Here is a 27656-nt window from a genome sequence, read left to right on the forward strand (position 1 = left end):
TATTGATCTGGCAAATTGCTTGCAGATATTTTTAAATGACAGCAATTTTCTAATATTTGGTTTAATAAAATGTGAATAATGTCCCTTTTAACCATGGTCTTCACTGGGAGTTCACGTTGCTTCAAGTCCCTAGCACCCAGACCCAGACGAGCCTTCACTCATAGCCTATTCCTTAGGCAGCCTTCTGGTAGTAGTCAGCTGCTCCCTGATTAACTATCTATCTCCAGGGATGGGGCATTCACTGCTTCTGAAGATAACTCACTAAAGTTCTCACTTACGTGTAAACAACTCCCACCTGTTCCCATCCAAGATAGTATTATAGCTTGAACTCCTGGTCTCAAGCGATCCTCCTGCCTCAGCCTCCTAAGTAGTTGGGACTACAGGCTCACATCAGCATGCCTGGCTTACATACCACCTTCTAACATATTGTGTGACGGAATCACTGTGGGGTATAGGCCTTGTTTTAGTTTCTCTGTCAAATGTAAACTATCCTGTCAGATGACTGTAAGGATTGGTGATATTATAGAATGTACCTAGAACATAGAATGCTCTCAATATATGCATAGTGTATTGATTTTTATGCATCTGCCCCCATCTGAATGAAAGTTCCCTGAGGAAGGGATTGGGGCTGTTCATGGCTGTATCCTCTGTGCCTAAAGCAGTGCCTGGCACACAGATGGCCCTTAGTATTTGTTCAGAGAAGGAACACATGCCATTTCCCTCTCTGCTCTGAGAGGAGAACCTTCAGCATTTTTCTGCCTACAAGATCCTTTGACCAATCCTTTCTCTGATGTGGAGGGACTACTATACAATGCCAACTAGACACAGAGGCCAACGGCAGGAAAGGGATAAAGGCAATGGAGAAGTAAAGGGCTGTAAGGAAGTGAGATTGAAGGCTTAAAGGAAAGGACCTGCGCAGCCAGCTCTCGCCCCTCTCTGCAGCCACCCAGCAACTGAAGGATATGGACGTGGTTTGGAACCACCCCCTCTTCTAAGCTGGCCAACTTGAAGCAGAGACTGCATCACTGGATCTTTTTCTCTCTCCAGTGGGCTGACACAGGGCCTGGCCCAGAAACGTCTGCTGTCTAAGGAGCGGGTGGAGGTGGATGACGGCCAGGTCCCTGGAGACCGCCATTCCTGCCCCCGCCTCACTCAGACACATCCGACAGCACTAGCAAGGGAACTGAGAATTCACAGAATGGCACTTTATTTTAAGACTTGATTTTTTTGCCATGATTATCTACCGATTCTTCCATGATGGTATCATCTTCTTCAACAGTGACCAGGACCTTCTTGCCTACTAGATTAAAGATGTCTTCAGGAGGATAGCCTTTGGGCTCACCCACCTTCACGGTGAGCATGTCCATTGTTAGAATGGTGCCTTCCGGAATTTTCACTTTGGCCACCACAGACTTGCCCAGCTGTGAACAAAATGAACATTCAGTGCCAGCTTCACAGAAGTAACTAGTGTACACTACTTTACATTCCAGGTCCCTGATCAGTCCTCCCCAGGCAGTACCTTGGGAGCAGGGACTCTGTTGCCACCTACGCTGCTCAGAATATCTCATACATGGCAGGAATTCAACCAGTGTAGATTGAATTCAGAGACTCAGAGGAGTGGCCTTTACAATAAAGTGCGAAGGAAAGGGCTCAGGCTGTGTAGGTGGAGCCAGGTTCAAATCCCAGTCAGTGGGATATAGGCCATGTTTTAGTTTCTCTGTCAAATGGAAACTATCCTGTCAGATGACTGTAAGGATTGGTGATATTATAGAATGTGCCTGGAACATAGAATGCTCTTAATACATGCAAACTCTAATTCCTTTGGTCACCATCCAGCTCAATATCTCATTGTAAACATGGGGAAACTGAGGCCCATACAGGGTGGGTGACTTGGCCAGGGTTGCAGACAGCCAAGATGAAACGTAGGAATGAGATTCTCAACTCCTGACGCACTGTTCTTCAGGGTGCACACCTTACCGCCACTTTGTTTGGTAAAATAGAAATATGAAGGACTCATAAGATGGTGAATGTGGCTGTTATGCAGATGGCAAGAAAAGGAGCCCCCGAGGAAGGGGCAGATAGGACAGGCAGGTGAGGAAATGAAGGTTACCTGAAGCTCATGACCAATGTTTGTCTTCTCCATAAATACTTTCAAATAAATTACGTGTTTTATTACTCTATATCCTCCACAAGAGAGTGCAAGGAATCAATTCTGCTTGGAATGTGGTGCCAGGAAAAAATGTCTGTCAAGTGATAATCATGCATCCTGTTATGTTTTACTGTCTGCTCAGAGAGCCAAATTAAGTGCTCAACTGTTATAAAACTTAACTCTGGTTTCTGGTCTAATTCTCTCCTGTTTCCTCTATAAAGAAACTATTTCTTTTTACTTTATTTTAATTTCCTGGTATAGATGCATCTTTGATTTGGGGAAGCAGGTAGGCCCCACTAGAATAAAAGATGACAGCAGTACCAGGCATGCCTGGTGTTTGGTCTTTGCCTTGACCCCAACATCCTGCAGCAGGTTAGGTGTGTGTGCGTGCCTGCAGTCCCAGGATGCCTGCCTGGCTCTATGACTCAGACGGCAAGAAGGTCCAGGCCACGGCTTCCACGAAGCCGTGACAGTCAGCAGGCCAGGCAGTGCTTCTAGACCCACCAGTCCCTCTGTCTGAAGGTCCGTGCTGCACAAGGAACAGCTGCATCATCACCCACCCACCTCTGCAACAACTCACTGCCCTTTCCACCAGTGCCACCCTGGCTTAGGAAATGTCACAGGCTCTTCTGGTACCTCAGGGAACACCTCGCCTAAATGTTTCTCAGGGTTTACCTGCTCCAAGGGAGCCCAGACTTGACTTATTCCAGGGCCTCATCACTGTTACATATTCTGGAGTCTAGGAGTTACTGGGGCCATGGGCTTCAGATAATTAGTGGAAGACTCCTCTAATGTGACCCTAGGTGGCCAGAGAAACCGCTAAAGTTCCCTTTAGATAACATGTTTCTCCCGCTGCTGCTACCAGCCAGAGTGACACGCATTACTGAAGAGCCTGAAGAAGCTGACAGGGGTGGCAGCCCATTCCTTCATCATTTAATTAGCCTGGCTCAGGGAGTGCTGGCCCTGACCATCCCTCTCGGGCCAGCCCATCCTGTTTCCGCACACGGCAGCAGAGCCGAGTGGAGTCCAGCAGGACGTACCTTCTCATTGCAGGCCATCTCACAGGGCAGCAGCTGCTTGGTTGGGGAGCCCAGGGCACGCTCCACAAGACGCACTGACCGCACCAGCTCGGCCAGTTCTCCAGGCTCCAGTGAGGCTGAGTGGTCACTCCCCTTCCAGGTCTTGTCCAAAGTTATGTGACGTTCCAACACCTTGGCCCCCAGAGCCACTGCGGCCACAGATATGGCTATGCCCGTTTCATGCCCAGAATAACCTATGGGAATATCAGGAAAGAGCTTCTGATATTCCTTTAAAATGAAAAAAGAAAAATAACGTTAAATATCATGGTGCTTTATGCATATTCTCTAGGGTCAAGTATATCTGGTTGAGTCCCGGTTTAGCCACTCACTAGTTGTGCAGCCAGGGGTAAGATACTGAGGTTCTCTGAGCCTCTCCTTCCTAGGGATGATGATAATACCTGCTGAGTGTTGCTGTAAATGCATGAGAAGCACTCAGCACATTGTAAATGCTCTAAAAACAACAGTTACTCTTACTGCAAAGAATGCATTTTAAGAATGTTTCACATTGCACAATACACTGAGAATAACAACAGAACTGTAAATTAATGTCTAACTTCATTCAAAAACCATCTGTCACATTTAATTAGCCTGAGCTGCTGAAAGCAAGTGTGCCACAAATATCAACAATAATATACACAGCCCAATCTCAAAACAATCCTTTGGCAGAAATGATAAATAATCCATTATCTATAATTCACTGAATGCAACAAAAGACACTTTAAGATGGGTGAGTCTTGTTGGTGAGGGTGATCAGAAAGCTGAGTACAGTAGACTCAGGTAGGGTGTATTATTATTTTATTGTTATTTATTATTTCTTTTTGAAACAAGAGTCTCGCTCTGTTGCCAAGGCTGGAGTGCAGTGGTGTGATCTCGGCTCACTGCAACCTCTGCCTCCTGGGTTCAAGCGATTCTCCTGCTTCAGCCTCCCGAGCAGCTGGGACTACAGGCGCCCACCACCACACCCAGCTAATTTTTGTATTTTTTAGTAGAGAAGGGGTTTTGCCACGTTAGCCAGGCTGGTCTCGAACTCCTGGCTTTAAGCAGTCCACCTGCCTCAGCCTCCCAAAGTGCTACCAGCGTGAGCCACATCATCTGGCCTCAGGTGGGGTTTAACAAAAGATTAGGAAGGTTAGGTGGCAAAGGCCTTGAAAAACAGGCTTAAGGGTGTGTGATGGAATGCGGATTGCTAAGTTTGGAAATTCAAACGGCCGTACTATGTGCAGGCCCAAGATGGGATAGGCTGGCGGAATAACTCCTGCAATGTGTAGTGTCAAGAGAGAGGACATGACAGCACCTTGAGTGGGGACAGAGATACACTGAAAGGGAAAATAACGGGTCACGTCTACTAAACTGTTAATTATCGGAATCTCTGTGGGATGGGAGTGCTGGGGATGTTTACTTTTGACATTACATGTTTCACAGAAATCATTTTTAAGCTTTAAAAATAACATGATTTAGATAAGCTATATGTGAAGCAGAAACAGAAAAAAGTGTAGGTAAAAAAAGAAAGTTTAAGTAAAAGGAGCAATGTCAGTTTTCAAAAAGGCTAACTTTTTAAAAGTTAATGGCTGTATAGCAACATGTAAGAAAGCTTATATTATGGGAAAAACAATATCAAATACTATGCTGAAAGGAAAATATAAAAGGAAAACAACTGCAATATCAGGATTCTAAGTATGTATGGATGGATAGACAGAATTCCATTAATGTTACTATAATGGTTTTAATGATAATTACATATTTTTGAATGAAGTTAAATTTCCAGTGCTACAGGAGGAACTGAGAGAGATGGCATGAGACAGTAAGAGACAAAGGCCTAAGGGGACATGCCCGGGTTCTAGTTCCAGCTTTGCCACCAAGCTGCTGTGGGATCTCAGGCTTCCCGACTTGGGACTGGACTTCACCATCTATGAAATGACTGTGTAGGCAAAATCCTGGGAGAGAGTAATTTCCCTCAAGGCTGTCACTGTAATTAGTTTGAGCCTCAGGGATGCTAAGAATTAGAAAATAAGAGAGCCAGCAAATAACAAAGCAGAAAAAGCCATAAGTTTCAAGAAGGCCTCCTATAACTCAGTATGAAAAAAGATGAATATCTGTACGCTAGTGTTCATAGCAGCATCACTCACAATAGCCAAAAGGTAAAACCATCCCAAATGTCTGTTGACAGATTTTTTTTTTTTTTTTTCCTGAGACAGTCTCACTTTGTCACCCAGGCTGGAGTGCACTGGTGCGATCTTGGCTCACTGCCTCCTGAATTCAAGCCATTCTCCTGCCTCAGCCTTCTGAGTAGCTGGGACCATGGGCATGCGCCACCATGCCTGGCTAGTTTTTGTATTTTTAGTAAGAAGGGGTTTCACCATGTTGGCCAGGCTAGTCTCGAACTCCTGACCTCAGGTGATCTGCCTACCTCAACCTCCCAAAGTGCTGGGATTACAGGCATGAGCCACCGCACCTGGCCAAGAAAATTTCATTTATAGTCACACTCTTTAGAATGTATGTGCTTCCTCAACTGTTTAGCTCAAATTTGATTTAGTAACATCAAGACTGTCAAAGGATGTTCAAATTATAAAGTATGCCATGGTTTGTTAGAATTTTGGTTATAAAAAAGACTACGTCTTCCCCATAGTAAATGGCCCGAGAAGGGAACCCCCCCTCCTGCTCACCGAGATGACCCGCAGGTTGACGTCCTCAGGCTGGAGTGGGTATGCGCTGGTACACTGCAAGAAGCAGAAGTTGGGGTTGAGGGGCTTCACAATCTGATAGACTTGCTTCATGGTGTCCATCGACTGCATCCCGCTGGAGATCACCATTGGGCGACCTGAGTAATCCAGCACCAATACCATCAGCACTTTCTCTTTAGAGGTTCTGACTCTCCCCAACACATCCCAACTGCTGGTCTCATCATTCAACTGAACTCCACAGACATCTCAAAACACTGTGCCAGCCACTGCGGGGGAATAGAGAGGAGCTTGTTGGGTTCCTGCCCTCGGCCACAGGGAAGGTGGGCTCCCCTCTGCCCCCCGACAGTGTTCTTGAGCAAAACGAACTGAATTAAAGAGGCAGAGGAATTTCACACTTTCAAGAGGAAAATGAGTATCTCATCTGATTAACAGGTTGTATACCATGGCAGTACAGTACAATGAGTGCTGATTCAAGAGTGTGAGTGAGTGTGAGGTGCAGAGCTGCCACTTGTAGCTGTGCCTGGGCAAAGCACTGTCTGTCTGTGAGTCTCAAAAGCCTCCCCTATGAAATAAGTATCAAGCATCATAATCAGACCTGTTTCAGTCCTAGGGGTGTTATGATGATCAAATGACATTGTTCATGTTGTAAAACGACTTTACATGATCATGGCCCACTGCAATCTCAAACTCAAGCAATCTTCCTACCTCTGCCTCCAGAGTAGCTGGGGCCACAGGTATGCATCACCATACTAGGTTTTATGTATACTGTCATATCCTTCTTACACATTTTCATTAAAAAATTTTCTAGGACAGGTGCAGTGGCTCACACTTATAATCCCAACTCTTTGGGAGGCCAAAGTAGGAGGATCATTTGAATCCAGGAGCTCAAGACCAACCTGGGCAACATAGACAGACCTTGTCTCTATAAAAAAATAATAATAATAAATAAATTCTTAAAAAATTTTTTAAATGTCTTATAAAAACTCATATTCTTAATTTATTTTCTTTCAACTTAGCATACAAAAAGTGAAAGTACAGGTTGATTGAAAAGAGGTTTCTGGCAGGGCACAGTGGCTCATGCCTGTAATCCTCGCACTTTGGGAGGCCACGATGGGAGGATTGCTTCAGGCCAGGAGTTCAAGACCAACCTGGCCAACATAGCGAGACCCTGTCTCTTATTTTAAGAAAATGAAAAGAGGCTTCTAAAATTTGTCTTCATGAAATCTGCCTCAAAGTGGGCCACCATGAGGGGAGTAAACATATGAAGGTTTGGACTCCCTTGGATTTTATGTCAAAAATTAGACACTTACCTTTTTTGGCTGTCTTTTCCAGATAAGGAAAATTATTAGTGTCTCCAGATCCAACTTTGAAAAATGGAACATTCAGTTCATGCAGGAATTCGACTGCCATCTACAAAAATCAAAGAGAGAGCTCCTTTTCACCATTGTTCAAAAACACTGTTGTCATGACAGGCGAGGAATAACATACAAATAGAAAAACTCCTCTTATGCAGCAGAGGGACTCTCAACAACTTGAAAGCGGGCAAAGATTTGTTCTCAGTCATTTCATTCAAATGCAAACATTCATTCTCATCCACCCATCCATTAGTCCAACAAACAACATTTGGTGCTGGTCTTTGCTGGTGACAAGAATCTGGAAAAGGGCCGAGTGCAGTGGCTCACGCCTGTAATTCCAGCACTTTGGGAGGTAGAGGCAGATGGATCATCTGAGGTCAGCAGTTTGAGACTAGCCTGACCAACATGGTGAAACCCCGTCTCTACTAAAAATACAAAAATTAGCCGGGTGTGGTGGCACATGCCTGTAATCCCAGCTACTTGGGAGGCTGAGGCAGGAGAATGGCTTGAACCTGGGAGGCAGAGGTTGCAGTGAGCTGAGATCGTGTCACTGCACTCCAGCCTGGGCAACAGAGCGAGACTCCTTCTCAAAAAAAAAAAAAAAATGTGGAAAAGAATCTTTCACCTGGCCAAACCCTACCTGCCCCAGGGGCCCAAGGGCAAATGAACAAATAAGAAACAGTCATGACCTAATCCTGACCCAGAAAACCAGGCAGTGAAAACGTGAATAGCCTCAAAGGCTTTCCCCTCTACTCGGCCAAATGTGGGAAAAGGGGCTATTTCAATCCTTGGCGAAAGGGGGAAAATGGAGCATTTTTTCACCCAGCCTTTAGACAAGGATCCATGGCTGGCAGGGCCCATTCAGCCCGAGCCCTTTCAGGCCTCAAAGCACGCTGCCCACAGAAAAGTGAACCTCAGTCACGTTTTCAGATATAACGTCACTGCCTGAAGTTACCTATTTAGGGCTCTTCAACATCCTTCTCTAGTATTCATCAACAAGACTCAGGAAACTGGTAAATGTCAGCAAATGCTTGCTGAAGGAATCAGTGGAGCATAAGTTATAAGAGTAAAATCTCAGTTTGCTGTCAAATTATAAGAACTCAAAAACCTTTTATTATTTCTTTCCAGCTTCAATAAGGTATAATTGATATACTAAAAGCTGCACATAATGTATGCAATTTGGTGAGTTTGGACTTAAGTATACACTACTGCTACCATCACCACAGAGTAATAAACATACGCATCACCTTCAAAAGTTTTCTTGAGTCCTTCTGTTTTGAATTGAAGTTGGAAATCAAAAGTCGAAAAAATCAGTGTCTCTGAATGGTTCCAAATATCTTAGTTCTAAAATGATGCCTGTGACTCAGAAATAAATTAGGGCTTAATGACTTTCTCACACTTGATCACGTGCACACAAATCTTTCCCTCTCCCAGGGATGTTGCTAAAATGAAATGCAAACTCTGATTGGTCTAGGACCGACCAACCGACCTACCTCCCCTTCCTCCCTCCTTTCCTCCCTTCTTTCCTTCCTCCCTCCCTCCCTTTCCTCCCTTCCTTCACTGTTCTTACTACTCTTCCTCTCTGCTTTATTTTTAACTCTTCTCCTTTCCCCTTCCATCTTTTTCTTTTCTTTTCTGGTAGAGACAGGGTCTTGCTATGTTGCCCAAACTGGTCTCAAACTCCTGGGGTCAAGCAATCCTCCTGCCTTAGTCTCCCAAGTAGCTGGGACCGCAGGCATGTGCCACCACATGTGGCTAATTTTTTTTTTTTTAATTCGCTGTAGAGATGGGGTCTTGCTATGTTGCCAGGCTGTTCTCAAACTCCTGGCCTCAAGCAGTTGTCCCACGCTGGCCTCCCACAGCGCTGGGATTATAAGCTTCAGCCACCATTCCCAGTACCTTCCATACCTTTCTACCTCACTCTTTCCTGTTTGTGTTTCCTAACACTGCTAACTAGCCCTAAGACAGAACTGAAAAAACATCAGTTTTAAATATATTTTTTGAATAAAGTCTCATTTTCCTACCCTTCTCACTCCATTTGGCAGATGAAGAGATTGCTTTCTGTTTAAAGAAGGAATCTTCCACTGAGTTTTCTTTTGTATAATGTTCACCTTGTGGGAGTGTGGTGTGGCCCTCCAGGGCATAAACAGATGCAGGAACCCCCTCAAGAGAGGGGCAGAGCGATCAGGGGCAAGGAGAGGGGACAAGTGCAGAAAAAAAAAAACTTTGCAGAAGCTTACTACAGAGGCTGTAAAATCTGCATGGAATTCTATAATTTTCAGGTAAGGAAAAAGGCCAATTCCTGCTGGAAAGGGAAGGGGTGCCTCATTTTGCCACCTCTTGGGAAGCCAGCGCCACCCAGTGGCCATTTAGAAAACTGCCACTCAGAGCCATCCTGCAAAGGGAATCTGAGAAATCTGGAAGATTCTTTCAGCCCTAAGACAGTATCGCTGTGCCTAGGGGCTACTACAGGCTCGGTCAGCAACTGGTGACCCCTTTCTCTCCAGGGACTCCTTGACTTCCCCTAGCCTTCCCACCCTGCTATCGGGTTCCCTCTCTATCTGGGGTTCCATGCAGCCCGGCAGCCTCAGCACTCCTCTCTCCCTCCTGCCCCATAGCACAAAGTCTGTGGGAGTCTGAAGGGAGCTCAGCCATGTACAACTCTCCTCTGGCTCCCAGCTGAGTTCAACATGCAGAAATGGGTCCCATGGATCGCCTCATTTGGGAGAAACACTACCCTGCCTTAATGCTTTCTGAGGGTCCCAGTAAATCAACTTAGCTGAGTTCCAAACCCAGTGTTTCCCAAACTTACCCGACTCAGAACTTTTTTAATTCTGGCCAGGCACAGTGGCTCATGCCTGTAATCCCAGCACTGTGGGAGGCCAAGGCAGGAGGATCATTTTAGCCCAGGAGTTTGACACCAGCCTGGGCAACATGGCAAAATCCCGTTTCTACAAAAAATATAAAAATTAGCCAGGCGTGTGGCATGTGCCTGCAGTCCCAGCTACTTGGGAGGCTGAAGTGGGAGGATTGCTTGAACCCAGGAGATCGAGGCTGCACTGAGCTGAGGTCGTGTCACTGCACTCCAGCCTGGGTGACCAAACAAAAAACAAACCAAAAAAACCCTTTATTGATTCTAAATTAATGAATGAGGGTGGACAACACGTGCCCACAGAACCCCCTTTCTGTACTGTGTCCTGTGGGACACTCTGGGAACCACTGATCTGAGTCAGGGGTAAGGAAAGAGAGAAGTAGAGCTGAGATTTTTCTAAAGTCCCCCCAATTTCCCCTCAGTTTTTGGACCCTGCAGGATAAAAAAGAAGCCCAGGCAAGGCACAGTAGCTCATGCCTGTAATCCCAGCACTTTGGGAGGCCGTGGCGGGCAGATCACGAGGTCAGGAGTTTGAGACCAGCCTGGCCAACATGATGAAACCCCGCTTCTACTAAAAATACAAAAATTAGGCCGGCGTGATGGCATGTGTCTGTAATCCCAGCTACTCAGGAGGCTAAGGCAGGACAATTGCTTGAACCTGGGAGGTGGAGGCTGCAGTGAGCCAAGATCACACCATTGCAGTCCAGCCTGGGTGACAGAGTAAGACTCCGTCTTAAAAAAAAAAAAAAAAAAAAAAAACCCACAGTGATGAGCTGGGGAGAACAGGGAGTCAGGGGAAGGGTGTAGCCACAAATAGGCTGGGCTGGCCTCAGGGCAGCGGCCTGTCAGAGGGCACCGTGCCTGGGACACAGGCAGGTGCTGGAGGGAAGGGCGGCTCTGCTGGGATGGCCACTGTGTGTGAGGGGAGCATGTCCCTCAGGAGTCACCTCTTTGGTCATGACTTCCATTTGCCTTCTCAAAAGAACTTTCCTTTTAGACTAAAGACGTTCTGCTGTTTCACCTGAGTTCCACAGGCTTGGTGCAACTTTCAACCAGAAGCCCTGACAGTTTTCTTGGCCTTAATAAAATTCTGCCACACCTTAACCTTTCCTCAGCACACAGAGAACGCCCTAGAACAGCATACAGTGTGGAGAAAATATGCACTCAATAAATGCCTGTTTCTATAAGGAAGTTAGGGTAAGTAAACACTGGGAGCCACTTGCTACGTAAATGCAGAACAAGGAACCATTCTACCTCCAACAGTTTGACAGACGGCAAGGTAAATTAACTCTTGTAAAGGCTCTTTAAAGAACGCACTTTCCTGCGGGGCACGGTGGCTCACGCCTATAATCCCAGCACTTTGGGAGGCTGAGGTGGGTGGATCATGAGGTCAGGAGTTCAAGACCACCCTGGCCAACATGGTGAAACTCCATCTCTACTAAAAATACAAAAATTAGCTGGGAGTGGTGGCGGGCGCCTGTAGTCCCAGCTACTCAGGAGGCTGAGGCAGAGAACTGCTTGAACCCAGGAAGCGGAGGTTACAGTGAGCAGAGATCATGCCACTGCACTCCAGCTTGGGCGACAGAGCGAGACTCCGTCTCAAAAAAAAAAAAAAAAAATGCACTTTCCCCTCACTGCCTGTGCCCTAGGTGAGGCAGGGGACTAGCTGGGGACAAATGGCATTCCTCATCCAGAGAAACCTACCTGCTCAAATAGGCTGAAGCAGAAAAACTCCAAAGGGTTCTAAGCAACAGAACAGCCATCGCTGGGTGAGTGCAGACCTGGCCCTGTGCTGACACCCCACGGGCTTAACTCCCTGAATCCTGCAGATAGCCCCAGATAGCCCCAGGAGCATCTTAACAATCCTGTTTTTACAGATGGGGGGCCACTGTGGCTCCAAGGTTACATGAGGAGCCCAAGCCACACAGAGTGTGAGCACCAGGAGCTGAGCTCAGAGAGCCTGGCTCTAAAACACACATCCCAGACACCAAGCAAATGGGCTGCCTGGGGAGCAGAGGGAAGGAAAACCAAGAGGGAAGCCCCGCTACAAACACCAGACTGACTCCTCCCTATCACCCAACCACTCCAGGTTCTCAACTGATGCCACCTGCAGGGCACGGCCTAAATAAGTGACTCCGCCTCGGCAGCCTCACAGAGCAAGGAGGCACCTTTCCCCTAGGTCAGATCCAGGAGCTCAGGGAGCTTGCGTTTCCAGGAAACGTGGACAGAAGCCGAAAAGTCCCCATTCCAGGTGCCAGTCACCTTGATGACATCTTCCCTGGTTCTGTGCGGACTCAGGACATCAGAATAGGGAGAGTCGCTGGATGGCAGCTGGGTCACACACAGAAAAGGAAATGGAGGCTCAGGCAGGGAAGGGGCTCACCAAGGTCACACTGAGAGTTAAGGGCAAAGTCAGGGCAAGCACCCAGATGTCCCAGCCTCCAGGTACCCAGATGTCCCAGCCCTTAGCCCGGGTTGCTTTCCTTAATTGTGACTAACACTCAATACTGATTGTGTACTATGCTTTATATTAACCATCACATTTAATCTTCACTTTCCCTCCCAGATGGGTTCTGCTACGAAGCCCGCTTTACAACTGAAGAAAACAGGCACAAAGAGGTTAAATAACCTCCACATGGATATACCAGAAATGATAGGCAGAGCCATACTCAAACTTAAAAATCTGACCCTAGAGTCCATTCACTTGGCCACAGGGCCATATAGCCCACATATGGGCCACATAGCAGAGGTGTGTACCATAGAGCTGGGGTGTGCATCATACAGTCAGGGGTATGTACCATACAGCTGAGGTGTGTACCATATAGCCGTGCCATCATCATAGAGCCAGGGTACACACCACACACCTGGGGTATGTGTAAACAGCATTCAGCATGGGATCCCAAATGTTTTCATCTTTAGATTCTTAAAAATTACTGAGGAGGCCAGAAGCAGTGGCTTACACCTGTAATCCTAGCACTTTGGGAGGCCGAGGTAGGAGACTGTTTGAGGCCTGGAGTTTAAGACCAGCCTGGGCAACATAGGGAGACCCTGTCTCTACAAAAAATGTAGAAATCAGCTGGTCGTGGTAGTGTGGACCTGTAGTCCCAGCTACTAAGGAGACTGAGGTGGGAGGATCGCTTGAGCCTGGGCCGTCTAGACTGCAGTGAGCCATGAGTTATGACTGTGCCACTACTCTCCAGCCTGGGCAACAGAGCAAGACTCTGTCTCAAAAAATGAAAAAAAGTTACTAAAGAGTCTACAGATCTTTTTTTTCTTTTTGATGTGGGTTTACTTATTCATATTTACTGAATTAAAAATTAAAAAAATTAAAATTGTGGCTCATGCCTGAAATCCCAGTACTTTGGGAGGACAAGGTGGGTGGATCACCTGAGGTCGGGAGTTTGAAACCAGCCTGACCAAATGGTAAAACCCCATCTCTACTAAAAATACAAAAATTAGTTGGGTGTGGTGGCGGGCACCTATAATCCCAGCTACTCAGGAGGCTGAGGCACAAGAATCTCTTAAACCCAGGAGGCAGAAGTTGCAGTGAGCCAAGATCGTGCCATTGCGCTCCAGCCTGGCCAACAGAGTGAAATAAATAAAATAAACATTTTAAATTAAAGCTGGGCATGGTGGCTCACACCTGCAATCCCAGCACTTTGGGAGGCCGAGGCGGGCAGATCACCTGAGGTCAGGAGTTCAAGACCAGCCTGGTCAACATGGTGAAACCCTGTCTCTACTAAAAATGCAAAAATTAGCTGGGCATGGTGGCACATGCCTGAAGTCCCAGCAACTTGGGAGGCTGAAGCAGGAGAACTGCTTGAGCCTGGGAGGCGAAGGTTACAGTGAGCCACAATTGTGCCACTGCACTCCAGCCTGGGTGACAGCAAGACTCCATCTCAAAAAATAAAATAAAATAAAATAAAATTGCGGAATCTTTTCTTAATTTTAAACACTGAATTTTGAGATAATGGTAGATTCACTTGCAGCTGTAAGAAAGAATACAGAGAGATCCTATATACTCTTCCCCCAATGGTAATGTCTTGCAAAACTATAGTATAATATCATGACTGGGTGAATGACGTTGACAAAGTCCACCAATCTTATTCAGATTTCACCATTTCTACATGTATTCATTTATGTATGCCTATATTTAATTCTATGCAATTTTACCCCATGCACAGACTCATGTGACCACTGCCACGGTCACCATACAGAAGGTACCATGATGCCACTGCTACAAGGATCCTTCACGTCACCCCTTTATAACCACATCCCCTTCCCCATCTGTTCTCCATTCTCATAATTCTGTTATTTCCAGAATGTTATGGAAGCAGAATCGTACAGTATGCACCCTTCTGTGTATGCTGCTTTCTCACTCAGCATCATATCCTTGAGATGCATCCAGGCTGCTGCACGCATCAATAGTTCATTCCTGGCTGGGCATGGTGGCTCACGCCTGTAATCCCAGCACTTTGGGAGGCCGATGTGGGTCAGGAGTTTGAGACCAGCCTGGCCAAGATGGTGAAACCCCATCTCTACAAAAAATACAAAAATTAGCTGGGCGCAGTGGCGTGTGCCTGTAATCCCTGCTACTCAGGAGGCTGAGGAAGGACAATCGCTTGAACCTGGGCAGCGGAGGTTGCAGTGAGCCGAGATTATGCCACTGCACTCCAGCCTGGGCGATAGAGTGAGACTCTGTCTCAAAAAAAAAGAAAAAATAGTTCATTCCTTTTGATTGCTGAGTAATACTCTATGGTACGCATGTACTACAGTTTGTTTCACCATTCGCCCGCTGAAGAACATTTTGCTTGTTCTAGTTTTGAGCTACTAAGAATAAAAGTTGTAATGACACTCACATACAGGTTTTTGTATGAATGTTAAGTTTTCATTTCATTTCTTTTTTTTTTTTTTTTTTTTTTGAGACGGAGTCTTGCTCTGTCGCCCAGGCTGGAGTGCAGTGGCCGGATCTCAGCTCACCGCAAGCTCCGCCTCCCGGGTTCAGGCCATTCTCCTGCCTCAGCCTCCCGACTAACTGGGACTACAGGCGCCCGCCACCTTGCCTGGCTAGTTTTTTGTATTTTTTAGTAGAGACGGGGTTTCACCAGGTTAGCCAGGATGGTCTCGATCTCCTGACCTTGTGATCCGCCTGTCTCGGCCTCCCAAAGTGCTGGGATTACAGGCTTGAGCCACCGCGCCTGGCCAAAGTTTTCATTTCTGATCCTCCTAACTCGGCTTCCCAAAGTACTGGGATTTCAGGAGTGAGCCACTGCATCCAGCCAACCACTTTTTACTTTAACCATACTGATAGCTGTGCAGTGATATCACATTGTGGTTTAAAACTGAGAAATAAAGAAAAAAAAAAAAAGCTAAAATTGGCTGGGCAAAGTGACTGACACCTGTAATCCTAGCATTTTGGGAGGCCAAGGCAGGCAGATCACTTGAGGTCAGGAGTTCAAGACTAGCCTGGCCAACAAGGTGACACTCCATCTCTACCAAAAGATACAAAAAAAAAAAAAAAATTAGCTGGGCATGGTGTTGTGCACCTGTAATCCCAGCTACTCGGGAGGCTGAGGCATGAGAATCGCTTGAACCTGGGAGTTGGAGGTTGCATTGAGCTGAGATTACACCACTGCACTCTAGTCTGGGTGACATAGTGTAACCCTGTCTCAAAAATAAAAATAAATGAGAAATTTTTAAACCACATAAATAGACAAACACAGAAGAAAAAATAGATAATTTGGACATCATCAAAATTAAAGATGTTTGTAATTCAGAGGACACTATCAAGAAAGTGAAAAAGGGCCAGGCATGGTGGCTCATGCCTGTAATCCCAGCACTTTGGGAGGCCAAGGTAGGCTGTTCGCTTGAGCTCAGGAGTTTGAGACCAGCCTGGGTAACATAGTGAGACCTTGTCTTACAAAAATTAGCTGAGTCTGTTGTCACATGCCTATAGTCCTGGCTACTTAGGAGGCTGAGGTGGGAAGATTGCTTGAGCTCAGGAGGCCAGGGTTGCAGTAAGCCGATATTGCACCACTCTGCACTCCAGCCTGGGCAACAGAGCAAGACCCCGTCTCAAAAAAAAAAAAGGAAAGAAAGAAAAGAAAGTGGAAAAGACAACCCAAAGACTAAAGCTTTTTACAATCATTTATCTGATAAAGGACTTGAGGACTTGTACTTAAAATATATAAAGACAATTCACTGGAAGGATATACATGAAAAAATAATTAAATTTCAAAAGAATATATAAAGAAAAATAATCCAATTTTTAAAACTGACAAAGGATCTGAATAAACATTCTTCCAAAGAAGATACGCAGATGACCAACAGGCATATGAAAAGATGCATCAGAGAAATGCAAATCACAACCACAATGAGACACCATGTCACATCCACTAGGATGGCTAGTATCAGGAGGTAATAACAAATGATAAAGATGTGAAGCAACTGGCACCATCAAACCCTGCTGTTGGGAATGGTGCAGCCGCTTTGGCAAACCTCAAAAAAGTTAAACAGAGTTACCAGGTAACCCAGCAATTCCACTCATATGTATAATACCCAAGAGAAATGAAAACATGTCCATATAAAACCTGTACATAAAAGCTCATAGCAGCATCATTCTTAATAGCCAAAGATAATAGCCAAAGAGTAGAAACAACCCAAGTGTCCACCAACTGACAAAAGGGTAAATAAAATGTGGTATAGCCGTAAAACTGAATTATGAGTTAGCCAAAAAAAAGAAACAAAGTACTGATATATGCTACAACATAAATGAAAACACAATGTTATATGAAAGTTATATGAAATGTTATATGAGTCAGACTCATATATTGTATGATTCTATTTATATGCAATATCCAGAATAGGCAAATTTATAGAGACAAAAATTTGAGGCCGGACACAGTGGCTCACACCTATAATCCCAGCACTTTTGGAGGCCAAGGCAAGTGGATCACCTGAGGTCAGGAGTTCAAGACCAGCCTGGCCAACATGGTGAAACCCTGTCTCTACTAAAAATACAAAAATTAGCTGGGCAGGGTGGTGCATGCCTGCAATCCCAGTTACTTGGGAGGCTAAGGCAGGAGAATTGCCTGAACCTGAGAGATGGAGATTGCAGTGAGCCAAGATCTCGCCACTGCACTCCAGCCTGGGCAACAGAGCAAGAGACTGTCTCAAAAAAAAAAACAAAAAAAAAAAAAACCCCGATAAGTCATTGCCTAGGCCTGGGAGAATTGGGGCAGCTGAGGAGTGCTGCTAATGGGTGGCTTTTCTTTTGGGGGTGATAATGTTCTAACGGTAATTGTGTTAATGGTTGCACAACTCTGTAAATATTACTAAACACCACTGAATTGTGTCCTCGATTGGGTGAATTGGATGGTGTGTCAATAAAACTGTTCTTTAAAAAAAAGAACACGCAACACACCTTCCATTAGGTTAGCCACTGCCAAAGGAATAATGTCATCACACATCACCTAGCCTCTGGAAAACTCTACTATATACTTGTGAGAATGACAATGGAAAGGACAAATAACATTTGAGTATCATCATGGAAATAGTTTTGCCTTTGTGGACCTCCTGAAAGGGCTCATGAATCCCCCAGGGGTTCCCGAACCACACTTTGGAAACCGCCTTCATATGCTTCTCATTACTCTGATTGGTTATTATTGTTTTTAATTGTCAGTGCAATGAAATGCCCACATAACATTTCTCCCTACTATGGATTCAACACTAGGTAAGGTCAAGTTTTAGGAAAACTGTGTCCTGGGGGAGGACAAAAAACTAAGGAGGAGGAGGGATGACAAAACTACTAAGCCTAATTATTTTTAACAAACAGGTTAGGACTTAGTCCTCCAAATGAAAGTGCTTCTCAAAGTGATTACTCTGGGGAAGGCTGTATGCTGTAATTGGACTTACAGTTTCACCTGGTTGGGGAGGTCTCAGAATCATGGTGGGAGGCAAAAGGTACTTCTTACATGGCAGCAGCAAGAGAAAATGAGAAAGAAGCAAAAGCAGAGACCCCTGATAAAACCATCAGATCTCATGAGACTTATTCACTATCACAAGAATAGCATGGGAAAGACCAGACCCCATGATTCAATTACCTCCCTTTGAGTCCCTCCCACAACACGCGGGAATTCTGGGAGATACAATTCAAGTTGAGATTTCGGTGGAGACACAGCCAAACCGTATCACCCTGTCTCCAGGGGGAAAAAAAAAAAAAAAAAAGAGCTGGACGCGGTGGCTGACACCTGTAATCCTAACACTTTGGGAGGCCAAGGAGGGTGGATCACCTGAGGTCAGGAGTTTGAGACCAGCCTGGCCAACATGGTGAAACCCCCTCTCTACTAAAAATACGAAAAAAAAAAAAAAAATTAGCGGGGCGTGGTGGTGGGCACCTGTAATCCCATCTACTTGGGAGGCTGAGGCAGAATTGCTTGAACCCAGGAGGCAGAGGTTGCAGTGAGACCTGATTGCACCATTGCACTCCAGCCTGGGCAACAAGAATGAAACTCCGTCTCAAAAAAAAAAAAAAAAGCACCAGGAGTGACTAATACTTTAAAAGAATATTATTTAACCAGAAGCTAAACATTGTGATTAGTATGTTGAAAAACAATCCTGTTTCTTTAGAGGAGGCCACATACAATCTCAGAAACTCTCCCCAGGCCGTGAGTACGCCCAGAAGAATTAATACAACAATGTCCCTTTGGTTCTGTTGTTGATAGACGATAGAAGACCTATTCCTTTCTGAATGGAGACTGCTATGTCACCAGTTCAAACTGAATTTGCGCAAACCCAGGTCTCAGATTTGAAACTGGATGCAGAGTGAGGGTTCTGCCCCAGGCTGCAGGGCAATAATTAATGGAAGATCAGCAATATATCTAAGTAAGTTTTTTATGTAGGTTAAAAAAAAAAAAAAATCTATCCTCTTACTCCCAAGGCAGCTCCTGGGCCCAGAGACTCTCCAGCCAACTTCAGTCTTGAACCGGTACCGAGCGTGGTGCATGCAGAGACTCTGTTGAGCTTTCAGGCATTCACAGTGAGAATCTATGCTCTGGGAAGCCTGGGCTGCCAGTCAGGCAGCAGCAGCTGAGGGACTGTGGAAAGCACACTGCTCTAGGCATCAGATCTGCTGCCTCCCAGCACGTTGGAAGGCTGAGGCGGGTGGATAACCTGAGGTCAAAGTTCGAGACCAGCCTGGCCAACATGGTGAAACCCCCATCTCTACTAAAAATACAAAAATTAGCTGAGTATGGTAGCAGGTGCCTGTAATCCCAGCTACTCGGGAGGCGGAGCCATGAGAATCATTTGAACCTGGGAGGCGGAGGTTGCAGTGAGCTGAGATCGTGCCACTCCACTCCAGCCTGGAAGACAGAGTGAGACTTTGTCTCAAAACAAACAAACAACAACAAAAAATAAAACTGGGCTGGGCACAGTAGCTCACACCTGTAATCCCAGCACTTTGGGAGGCTGGGATGGGTGGATTGCCTGAGGTCAGGAGTTTGAGATCAGCCTGGCTAACACAGTGAAACCCCATCTCCACTAAAAATACCAAAAAAAAAAAAAAAAAATTAGCCAGGTGTGGTGGTGCATGCCTACTCAGGAGGTTGAGACAGGAGAATCACTTCAACCTGGTAGGCGGAGGTCGCAGTGACCCGAGATCACGCCACTGCACTCCAGTCTGGGTGACAGAGCGAGACTCATCTCAAAAAAAATTAAATTAAATTAAACTGAGGAAACTTTTCTTTTTTTAATTTTAAACTTTTGATTTTGAGATAATGGTAGATTCACGTGCAGCTGTAAGAAAGAACACAGAGAAATCCTATATACTCTTCCCCCAGTTTTTTTGAGACTGTCTCAAAAAAAAAAACTGAAATAACTTCCATGTCCAAAAGTAGAGGAATGATTAGGTACAGTATAGTACATGCAGCAAAAGAAGTATTACGTTGCTATTAAAATATTTAAGCATAAGGTGGGGTAAAAGTTCGTGCTATAATGTTAACTGAAACAAGCAGGCACAGAACTCAATGTTCACTAAATAGTACCAGCAGGCAACAAAACAAGCATATAAAAAGGCTTCAGGAGGAAATATGTAAAAAGAACTGCTACAGAGGGATTATGGGTCAGTTTTTTCCCCTTTTTCTTGTTTTCGAAACTTTCTGTAATATTATTTTTACAACTAAAATTTTTTTACATTTAAAAGAACACATGAAGGAATTCTAAGGAGGCAGGTCACAGAGCAGACGGGACCCGAGACCTGGCACCAGCTTGGTTTTGGCCAAGCCAAAAACCACCGGTGACCATCCTATAAGCCATTCCCTTCTGGACAGTGCCAGTGTCCCCCCTCTCAAGTCAGTCAATGCTAGTCAGCAAGGGGCAGACTCCAGAATTGTGGTTTCCTTGCTCTATTTTTTTTTTTTTTTTTAAAAGAGACAGGATCTTGCTCTATCATCCAGGTTGGTGTGCAGTGGCCCAATCGTGGCTCACTGCAGTCTCAAATACATGGGATCAAGCAATACTCAGCCTCCCAGACTACAGGTGTACGGCCACCGCGCCTGGCTAATTTTTGTATTTTTTGTAGAGATAGGGTCTCCCTATGTTGCCCACGCTGGTCTTGAGCTCCTGGCCTCAAGCAATCCTTCCAGCTCAGCCTCCCAAAGCTCTGGGATTATAGGTGTGAGCCACCGCACCCAGCCCCTGGTTTCCAGACCATTTTCTACTGGGAGAAGCCTGGCCCAGCGGGGGTGTCCCTACAGCTTGGAGGGACTCTGGGATCTCAGTGTGGCTGACCTCTACTTCCAGAGACAACTTGTTATTGTTGTTATTATTTATTTATTTATTTATTTAGAGACAGAGTCTTGCTCTATCACCAGGCTGGAGTGCAGTGGTGTGATCTCGGCTCACTGAAACCTTCACCTCCCAGGTTCAAGCGATTCTCCTGCCTCAGCCTCCCAAGTAGCTGGGACTACAGACGTGCGCCACCACACCCTGCTAATTTTTTGTATTTTAGTAGAGAAAGGGTTTCACCATGTTGGCCAGGATGGTCTCGATCTCTTGACCTCGTGACCTGCCCACCTCGGCCTCCCAAAGTGCTGGGATTACAGGTGTGAGACACCACGCCTGGCTTTTTTTTTTTTTTTTAATTTGAAATGGAGTCTTGCTCTCTTGCCCAGGCTGGAGCGCAGTGGCGTGATCTCGGCTCACTGCAACCTTCACCTCCCAGGTTCAAGTGATTCTCCTGCCTCAGCCTCCCAAGTAACTGGGAGGCACGCACCACCATGCCCAGCTAATTTTTGTATTTTTAGTAGAGACGGGGTTTCACCATGTTGGCCAGGCTGGTCTCGAACTCCTGACCTCAGATGAGCCATCCCCCTCGGTCTCCCAAAGTGCTGGGATTACAGGCGTGAGTCACTGCGCCTGGCCAGAGACAACTTGTTTTTAAAACAATGGCATCCTTCCCACAGATTCTCACTGGGCTTTGGCGCCTGCTAGCCTCTCCAATAGTTGGGAACAGAAAAGATGAGCAAGGGCTGGAGCTGGCCCTAAGCCGGAAGTCACCAGGCTGCCTGCTGACACTTGGTCTGCTAAAGTGACAAATGACAGAGCAGCAGAGGACTCACCTCATCCATGCCAGAGGCAGTGAAGAAGATCCCAACCTCCTCAGCGTACCTCTGCAGCTCCCTGTACTGGTCATGGTTGAACTCCAGATGTCGTTTGTGCTCGCCATACGTCTTCCCCCAGGAATGCTTTGAGGTGTATGGCCTCTCCAAGGCTTTCCGATTAAACTTGAATTCTAGCTCACTCTTCTGGAACTTGGCACAATCAGCCCCACACTCCTACAACACACATTAGGACACCTTTCAGTGACTGTCGCAGATTCTCAAAAAAAGAAAAAAATTCTGGGGCAACTGCTATGACATCACCATCTTTATTTATTTATTTAGAGACAGAGTATCACTCTTTCACCCAGGCTGGAGTGCAGAAGGCGTGATCTCCGCTCACTACAACCAGTGCCTCCCGGGTTCAAGCCATTCTCCTGCCTTAGTCTCCCAAGTAGCTAGGATTACAGGTGCCCACCATGATGCCCGGCTAATTTTTGTTGTTTTTAGTAGAGACAGCGTTTTGCCACGTTGGCCAGGCTGGTCTTGAACTCCTGACCTCAGGTGATCCACCTGCCTTGGCCTCCCAAAGTGCTGGGATTACAGATGTGAGCCACCATGCCCAGCCTACATCACCATCTTTAAAAACAACATAGATTGACAGAGACTTTAAGGACCTCCAAGGAAGAGAAACAGAAAAGGCAAGAAAGTCTGAAAGGAAGAAAAGGTTGTTTGGAGATGGGAGACCCCCCCCCCATTTTTTTCTCTTAACATGCCAAAAGAAAAAAAATGGGGCTTTTTTCCTTTGTATTGCATTGTAAATATCAAAAATACTGGATCAAAGAATTAAGGAAGATTTAAAGTTATATAACTCAGCAAAGAATAGTAAAATCAGCACTGGATGAGAATTTAGTAAAGAAAGATTCTGGCTTAACTTTTTTTTTTTTTGACGGAGTTTTCGCCCTTGTTGCCCAGACTGGAGTGCAATGGCGTGATCTCGGCTCAGCACAACTTCTGCCTCCCGGGTTCAAGCCATTTTACTGCCTCAGCCTCCTGAGCAGCTGGGGATTACAGGTATGCACCATAATGCCCGGCTAATTTTGTATTTTTAGTAGAGACAGGGTTTCTCCATGTTGGTCAGGCTGGTCTTGAACTCCCGACCTCAGGTGATCCACCCGCCTCGGCCTCCCAAAGTACTGGGATTACAAGGCGTGAGCCACCGCGCCAGGCGATTCTGTTTTAACTTTGACCCTAACTCTTAGATAAGTCACTTCCCAGCTCTGGACTCAGTTTCTCCATCTATATAAAAACAGTTTGGGCTACCTTCAGGACATGTAAACTGTTCTAATGAGGCCCTCTTAGGGACAAGAAAATCCAGGGACAGTGCCCTGTGCCTCTTTCTCTGATTTCAACAATAGCAACTCTGCTTTTAGCTGCTTTGCACTGGCACTTTTTTCCATGACATTTTCTTTGAACAGGTTACATGTCGAAAAGCAGAAAAACAAAAATGCCCCAGCCCCTAGGTGACTTCTACTGAGCAGAGACAATAATATAAAAGCTGGATTGTTTGACTATAAAAGCTATTAAAAAAAACACACACACACAAAACACTCAAGAGGTCAGGCATAGTGGCCCATGCCTGTAATCCAAACACTTTATGAGAGGCCAAGGTGGGAGGATTGCTTGAACCCAGGACTTCAACACCAGCCTGAGCAACATAGTAAGACCCTGTCTCTGCAAAAAATGTAAAAATTAGCCAGGCGTGGTGGCATATGCCTGTAGTCCCAGCTACTCAGGAGGCTGAGGTAGGAGGATTGCTTCATCCCCAGAGGTTGAAGCAGCAATGAGCTATGATGGTGCCACTGCACTCCAGCCTGAACAACAGAGTGAGACTCTGTCTCAAACAAAAACAACCTACTCAAGAAAAAGAATAATTAAAACCCACTAAAGTCCTATCTCACTGCCATTTCTGTAGACACAGAGGTATTCATGCTATTAAAAACTTCTTGGGTCCAGAAATGTCAGTGCTGAGATCACTATTCTTGCTCTTTGACAAATCATAAGATGGTAAGGTCAGGACTTGATGCTGGAAAGTTCGAAGAACATTAGAACTGAAAGTGACCTTGGGCAACAGAGCTCTCATTGTCTAGATAAAGATCCCAAGGCCCAGACTAACCTGACTAAAGTTGCACAGTGTCTCTAGCAAAGCTGACCAGATCCCTTTCCTAAAGGCTGCAGCCACCTAGATTCCAGCTCAATGGAATTAGAGACAAGGTCTTGCCATGTGGCCCAGGCTGGTCTCGAACTCCTGAGCTCAAGCAGTCTGCCTCCCTCAGCCTCCCAAAGTGATGGGATTACAGGAATCAGCCACTGCACCTGGTCAGTATAGCTTTGTTTCTATGGCTTCAATATCTCCAGATATTCTTCAGTATCTCCAGATATTTTTACAACTTTAGCATTCCAAGAGGAGAAACAGGCTGCTCCTTCAAATTAAGAGTGGGAATTTCCCTCTAGAAAACAATGTTGCATAAGAAAGGCTGGAGCCCTGTGGCTTAGGAGCAAAAACTGAAAAACCCCTTACTGTATTTATCATACTAGCTGTGTGCCCTTGCCTAAGTCACTTATTTTCTCTTAGCCTTTAAAATGAAATCGGCAGCATCATGGCATTGGGTTGTTGTAAAAATTAAATGAGATGGTGCATGTACAGCATTTAGCTTAGTATCTGGTAGAGTAAGCACTCAAAAAATGTTAGCAGTGTTACTTTTGTAAAGTATTTTTATGATTCAGTGGTTAGGTTTCCATAAAATCAGTCCCAAAGGAACAGTAAGGGCCAAGGGTGGTGGCTCACACCTGTAATCCCAGCACTTTGGGAGGCCAAGGCGGGCAGATCGCTTGAGCTCAGGAGTTCGAGACCAGCCTGGGCAACATGGCCAAACCCCATCTCTACAACAAAATTAGGCCAGCATGGTGGTTCATGCCTGTGGGTCCCAGCTACTCGGGAGGCTGAGGTGGGAGAATCACTTAAGCCCGGGAGGCAGAGGTTGCAGGGAGCCGGGATCATGCCACTGCACTCCAGTCTGGGTGATACAGAGAGACCCCCGTCTCAAAAAAGAAAGAAAGAACAATAAGAGAAAACCTGAGTGACAGAGCAAGACCCTATCTCTAAGATAGACAAATAAATAAACATTTAAAGAACCTGTCACAAATGATACAAAATCAGTTGAGCAGCATTGATGAAGGGAAAGGAAAGACGGGGTGAGCTACCTCTAAACCAAAGAATCATAGTGCAGGCCAGGCCTTATGCTGGGGGCTGGGGTCGTAATGAAGAATATGGCAGTCCCAAGAGAAGAGGGAGCACGGAAAGCTATAAACATCGTATCACGAATAGCTCGCATTTACCGACTCCTGTGTGCCAACTGCTGGGCTCAGAGCTCTGAGAATCTCATTTGATCCCCATAACAACTCCATGCGGAAAGAACTGTTATTATCAAGCCCCGCTTTCAAATGGGGAAACGGTTCACGGAGGCTAAGTAACCAGCCCACGTTCACACAGCTAGTGGTGGAGTCGAGATTTGAACTCATAGCCCCGCCTTTTAACCACTTCATATTCCACATACAGGGAATGGCGGGTGAGAAGAGACCACAGCAACTTCCAGGAACTGTCATTCCTGAAAGTAACTCTGTGCCGCTGAAGAATGTCAGAGAAGAATTATGACGGGCTGGAAGGGACCCAGTAATTAAAATCTTGAAGGCTACGTTAAAGGGTTTCCACTCTACCAGCGGGCGGGAGGGAGCCACAGAAGGTGCCAGGCAGGGGTAATGGTCTGATCAAGTCTGAGTTTTGGAAAGATTATTCTGGAACCAGAACGGGGATGAAAGAGGTCGGGTTAGGAGGCAGCTGCTGTAGAGCAGAAAGGTCAGGAGGGTGGTGGACGGGGTGAGGAAGAGGGATCCGAAGGATTCCGAAAACGGAACTGGCAGGCGGGAGGAGGCCGGACCAGGGTACCCATCTGGGGAAGCCGTGTGGCCCTGGCTCCCCGCGGCCCCGCCCCGCCCCGCCCCGCCCCCCCCGGCGCCCGGCGCCCGGCGCCCGGATCCCAGGTACCGGGAGCTCCTGCCTCACCTTGGCCATGCGGATCATGCGCTTGGCCACGTCCAGGTCGCCCTGGTGGTTCTGGCCGATCTCAGCAATAATGAAGCACGGGTGTTGCCCGCCCACCCAGCGCCCGGGACACAGCTCCAGCTCCAGCGGCATTGCGGCGGCTCGGGGTGCGGCGCCTCACTGTCAGTCTGGGTTCGGCCGCCGCCGCCGCCGTCTCTACTCTTCTGTGAGCAGCGCTACAAGACCCACACGCCTGCCCGCCACGTCAGCCCGCGGACGCCGCTCAGCCAATCCCCTAGGCCCCGCCTCGCTCCCGAAAGCCAATCAGGGAGGGGGGCGGGGCTCCCGCGGGAAGGGTGGCGGGGCGGGGCGAGGAAGCTCTGCGCCCCTCTCCTGTACTAGGCTTGAGGCTCGCTGCCCCAGGGCGTGGTCTCGCACCGTCGCGGGTTCCGTGTGTGTACCCAGGAGCAAGCATTCCCTGCAGGAGGCGGACGCCTGCCTGCGCAGGGCATAGTCTATGTCCAGCTCTCAGGGGAATGGGGAGAGCGCGCCCTATGGTGTAATGGAAAAACCAGGGTTGCTAGAGTTAGAATCACGGGACTGGATCGAGTCCAGCCTATGCCACTCACCAGCTCCTGCTCATATATACGTTACTCAGTCTTCCTGAGCGTTTTCTTTCTCTCTGAAGCAAAAAAAATGAAATAGAACTGTGAGATGACGTATAGAAACCCCTGATCACAATCCTTGGCTTGTAGTAAGTTTTCAAGAAGTGGCGGAGGTTCCTATTATATGAGAGGCAACAGGTTCGAGAAGTTGCACTGGCTTGTCCAAAGCCATCCAGAAAGGCAGAGCAGAGCTGGGACTAGGACCCGGGCCTCCCAGCCCCGGGCTCTTAAAATTCACTCACCTGGCCCGGCGCAGTGGCTCACGCCTATAATCCCAGCACTTTGGGAGGCCAAGGCAGGCAGATCACCTGAGGTCGGGAGTTCGAGACTAGCCTGACCAATATGGAGAAACCCCGTCTCTGCTAAAACTACAAAAAAATTAGCTGGGCGTGGTGGTGCATACCTGTAATCCCAGCTACTGATGAGACTGAGGCTTGAACCCGGGAGGTGGAGGTTTCAGTGAGCCCAGATCACACCACTGCACTCCAACCTGGTGACACTGCAAGACTCTATCTCAAAAATAAATAAATAAATTAAATAAATAAAATAAAACAGAGAAGATAACAGTTATTTCCCAAAATAAACCTCCTTCTTGCCTGGGGACTAGACTGCCTTTGTAGGACTAACAAATTAGCCACAAGATTAGAAATGTAGGAGTCATGCAGCTGGAGGCTACAAGAATCTGACCCTCCCCAAATTGCTCCTGGGGATAACATCACCATTATAAAACCTAAGATAAGTGCTTGAGATATTTTGCAGACACTGCACTTGATGGATCAGCTGGCACCACCAGACTGATAAACTGGTACATCTGATCTTGTGGCCCCCACCCAGGAACTGACTTGGTGCAAGAAGACAGCTTTGCCTTTCTATGATTTTATCTCCAACACAACCAATCAGCACTCCTGACACACTGGCCTCTCTTAACCCACCAAATTATCCTTAAATACTCTGATCTCCAAGGTGGGGCATGGTGGCTCACACCTGTAATCCCAGCACTTTGGGAGGCTGAGGTGGGTGGATCACCTGAGGTCAGGAGTTCGAGACCAGCCTGGCCAACATGGTAAAACTCTGTCTCTACTAAGAATACAAAATTAGCCAGGTATGGTGGTGCATGCCTATAATCCCAGCTACTTGGGAGGCTGAGGTAGGAGAA

The 27656-nt window shown here is 46.6% G+C and overlaps 1 protein-coding gene across 1 annotated transcript; it reads right to left on the reverse strand.

The window, feature by feature from the left end:
• Positions 1-1190: 1190 nt before the first annotated feature.
• On the reverse strand, positions 1191-26117 carry NANS (N-acetylneuraminate synthase). The gene is made up of 6 exons (XM_050762211.1): positions 25857-26117; positions 21755-21970; positions 7220-7319; positions 5892-6046; positions 3190-3456; positions 1191-1421 (listed from the first exon to the last, which is right to left on the reverse strand). Exons 1-6 carry the CDS (start codon positions 25986-25988, stop codon positions 1212-1214), a joined length of 1080 nt encoding a protein of 359 aa, XP_050618168.1. The 5' UTR covers positions 25989-26117; the 3' UTR covers positions 1191-1211.
• Positions 26118-27656: the final 1539 nt, after the last annotated feature.

Source organism: Macaca thibetana, chromosome 15 (assembly GCF_024542745.1).
Source record: "Macaca thibetana thibetana isolate TM-01 chromosome 15, ASM2454274v1, whole genome shotgun sequence".
In the NCBI taxonomy this organism is placed as follows: domain Eukaryota; kingdom Metazoa; phylum Chordata; class Mammalia; order Primates; family Cercopithecidae; genus Macaca; species Macaca thibetana.

Bases quoted from the DNA above. Each gene is read 5' to 3' on its own strand.
- NANS (XM_050762211.1), bottom strand. From the start codon at position 25,988: ATGCCGCTGGAGCTGGAGCTGTGTCCCGGGCGCTGGGTGGGCGGGCAA. The intron at 21,971-25,856 runs GTGAGGCAGGAG...TGTGTGTTGTAG, and splicing joins GCATGATCCGCATGGCCAAG to GAGTGTGGGGCTGATTGTGC. The intron at 7,320-21,754 runs GTGAGTCCTCTG...TGATTTTTGTAG, and splicing joins CTGCCTCTGGCATGGATGAG to ATGGCAGTCGAATTCCTGCA.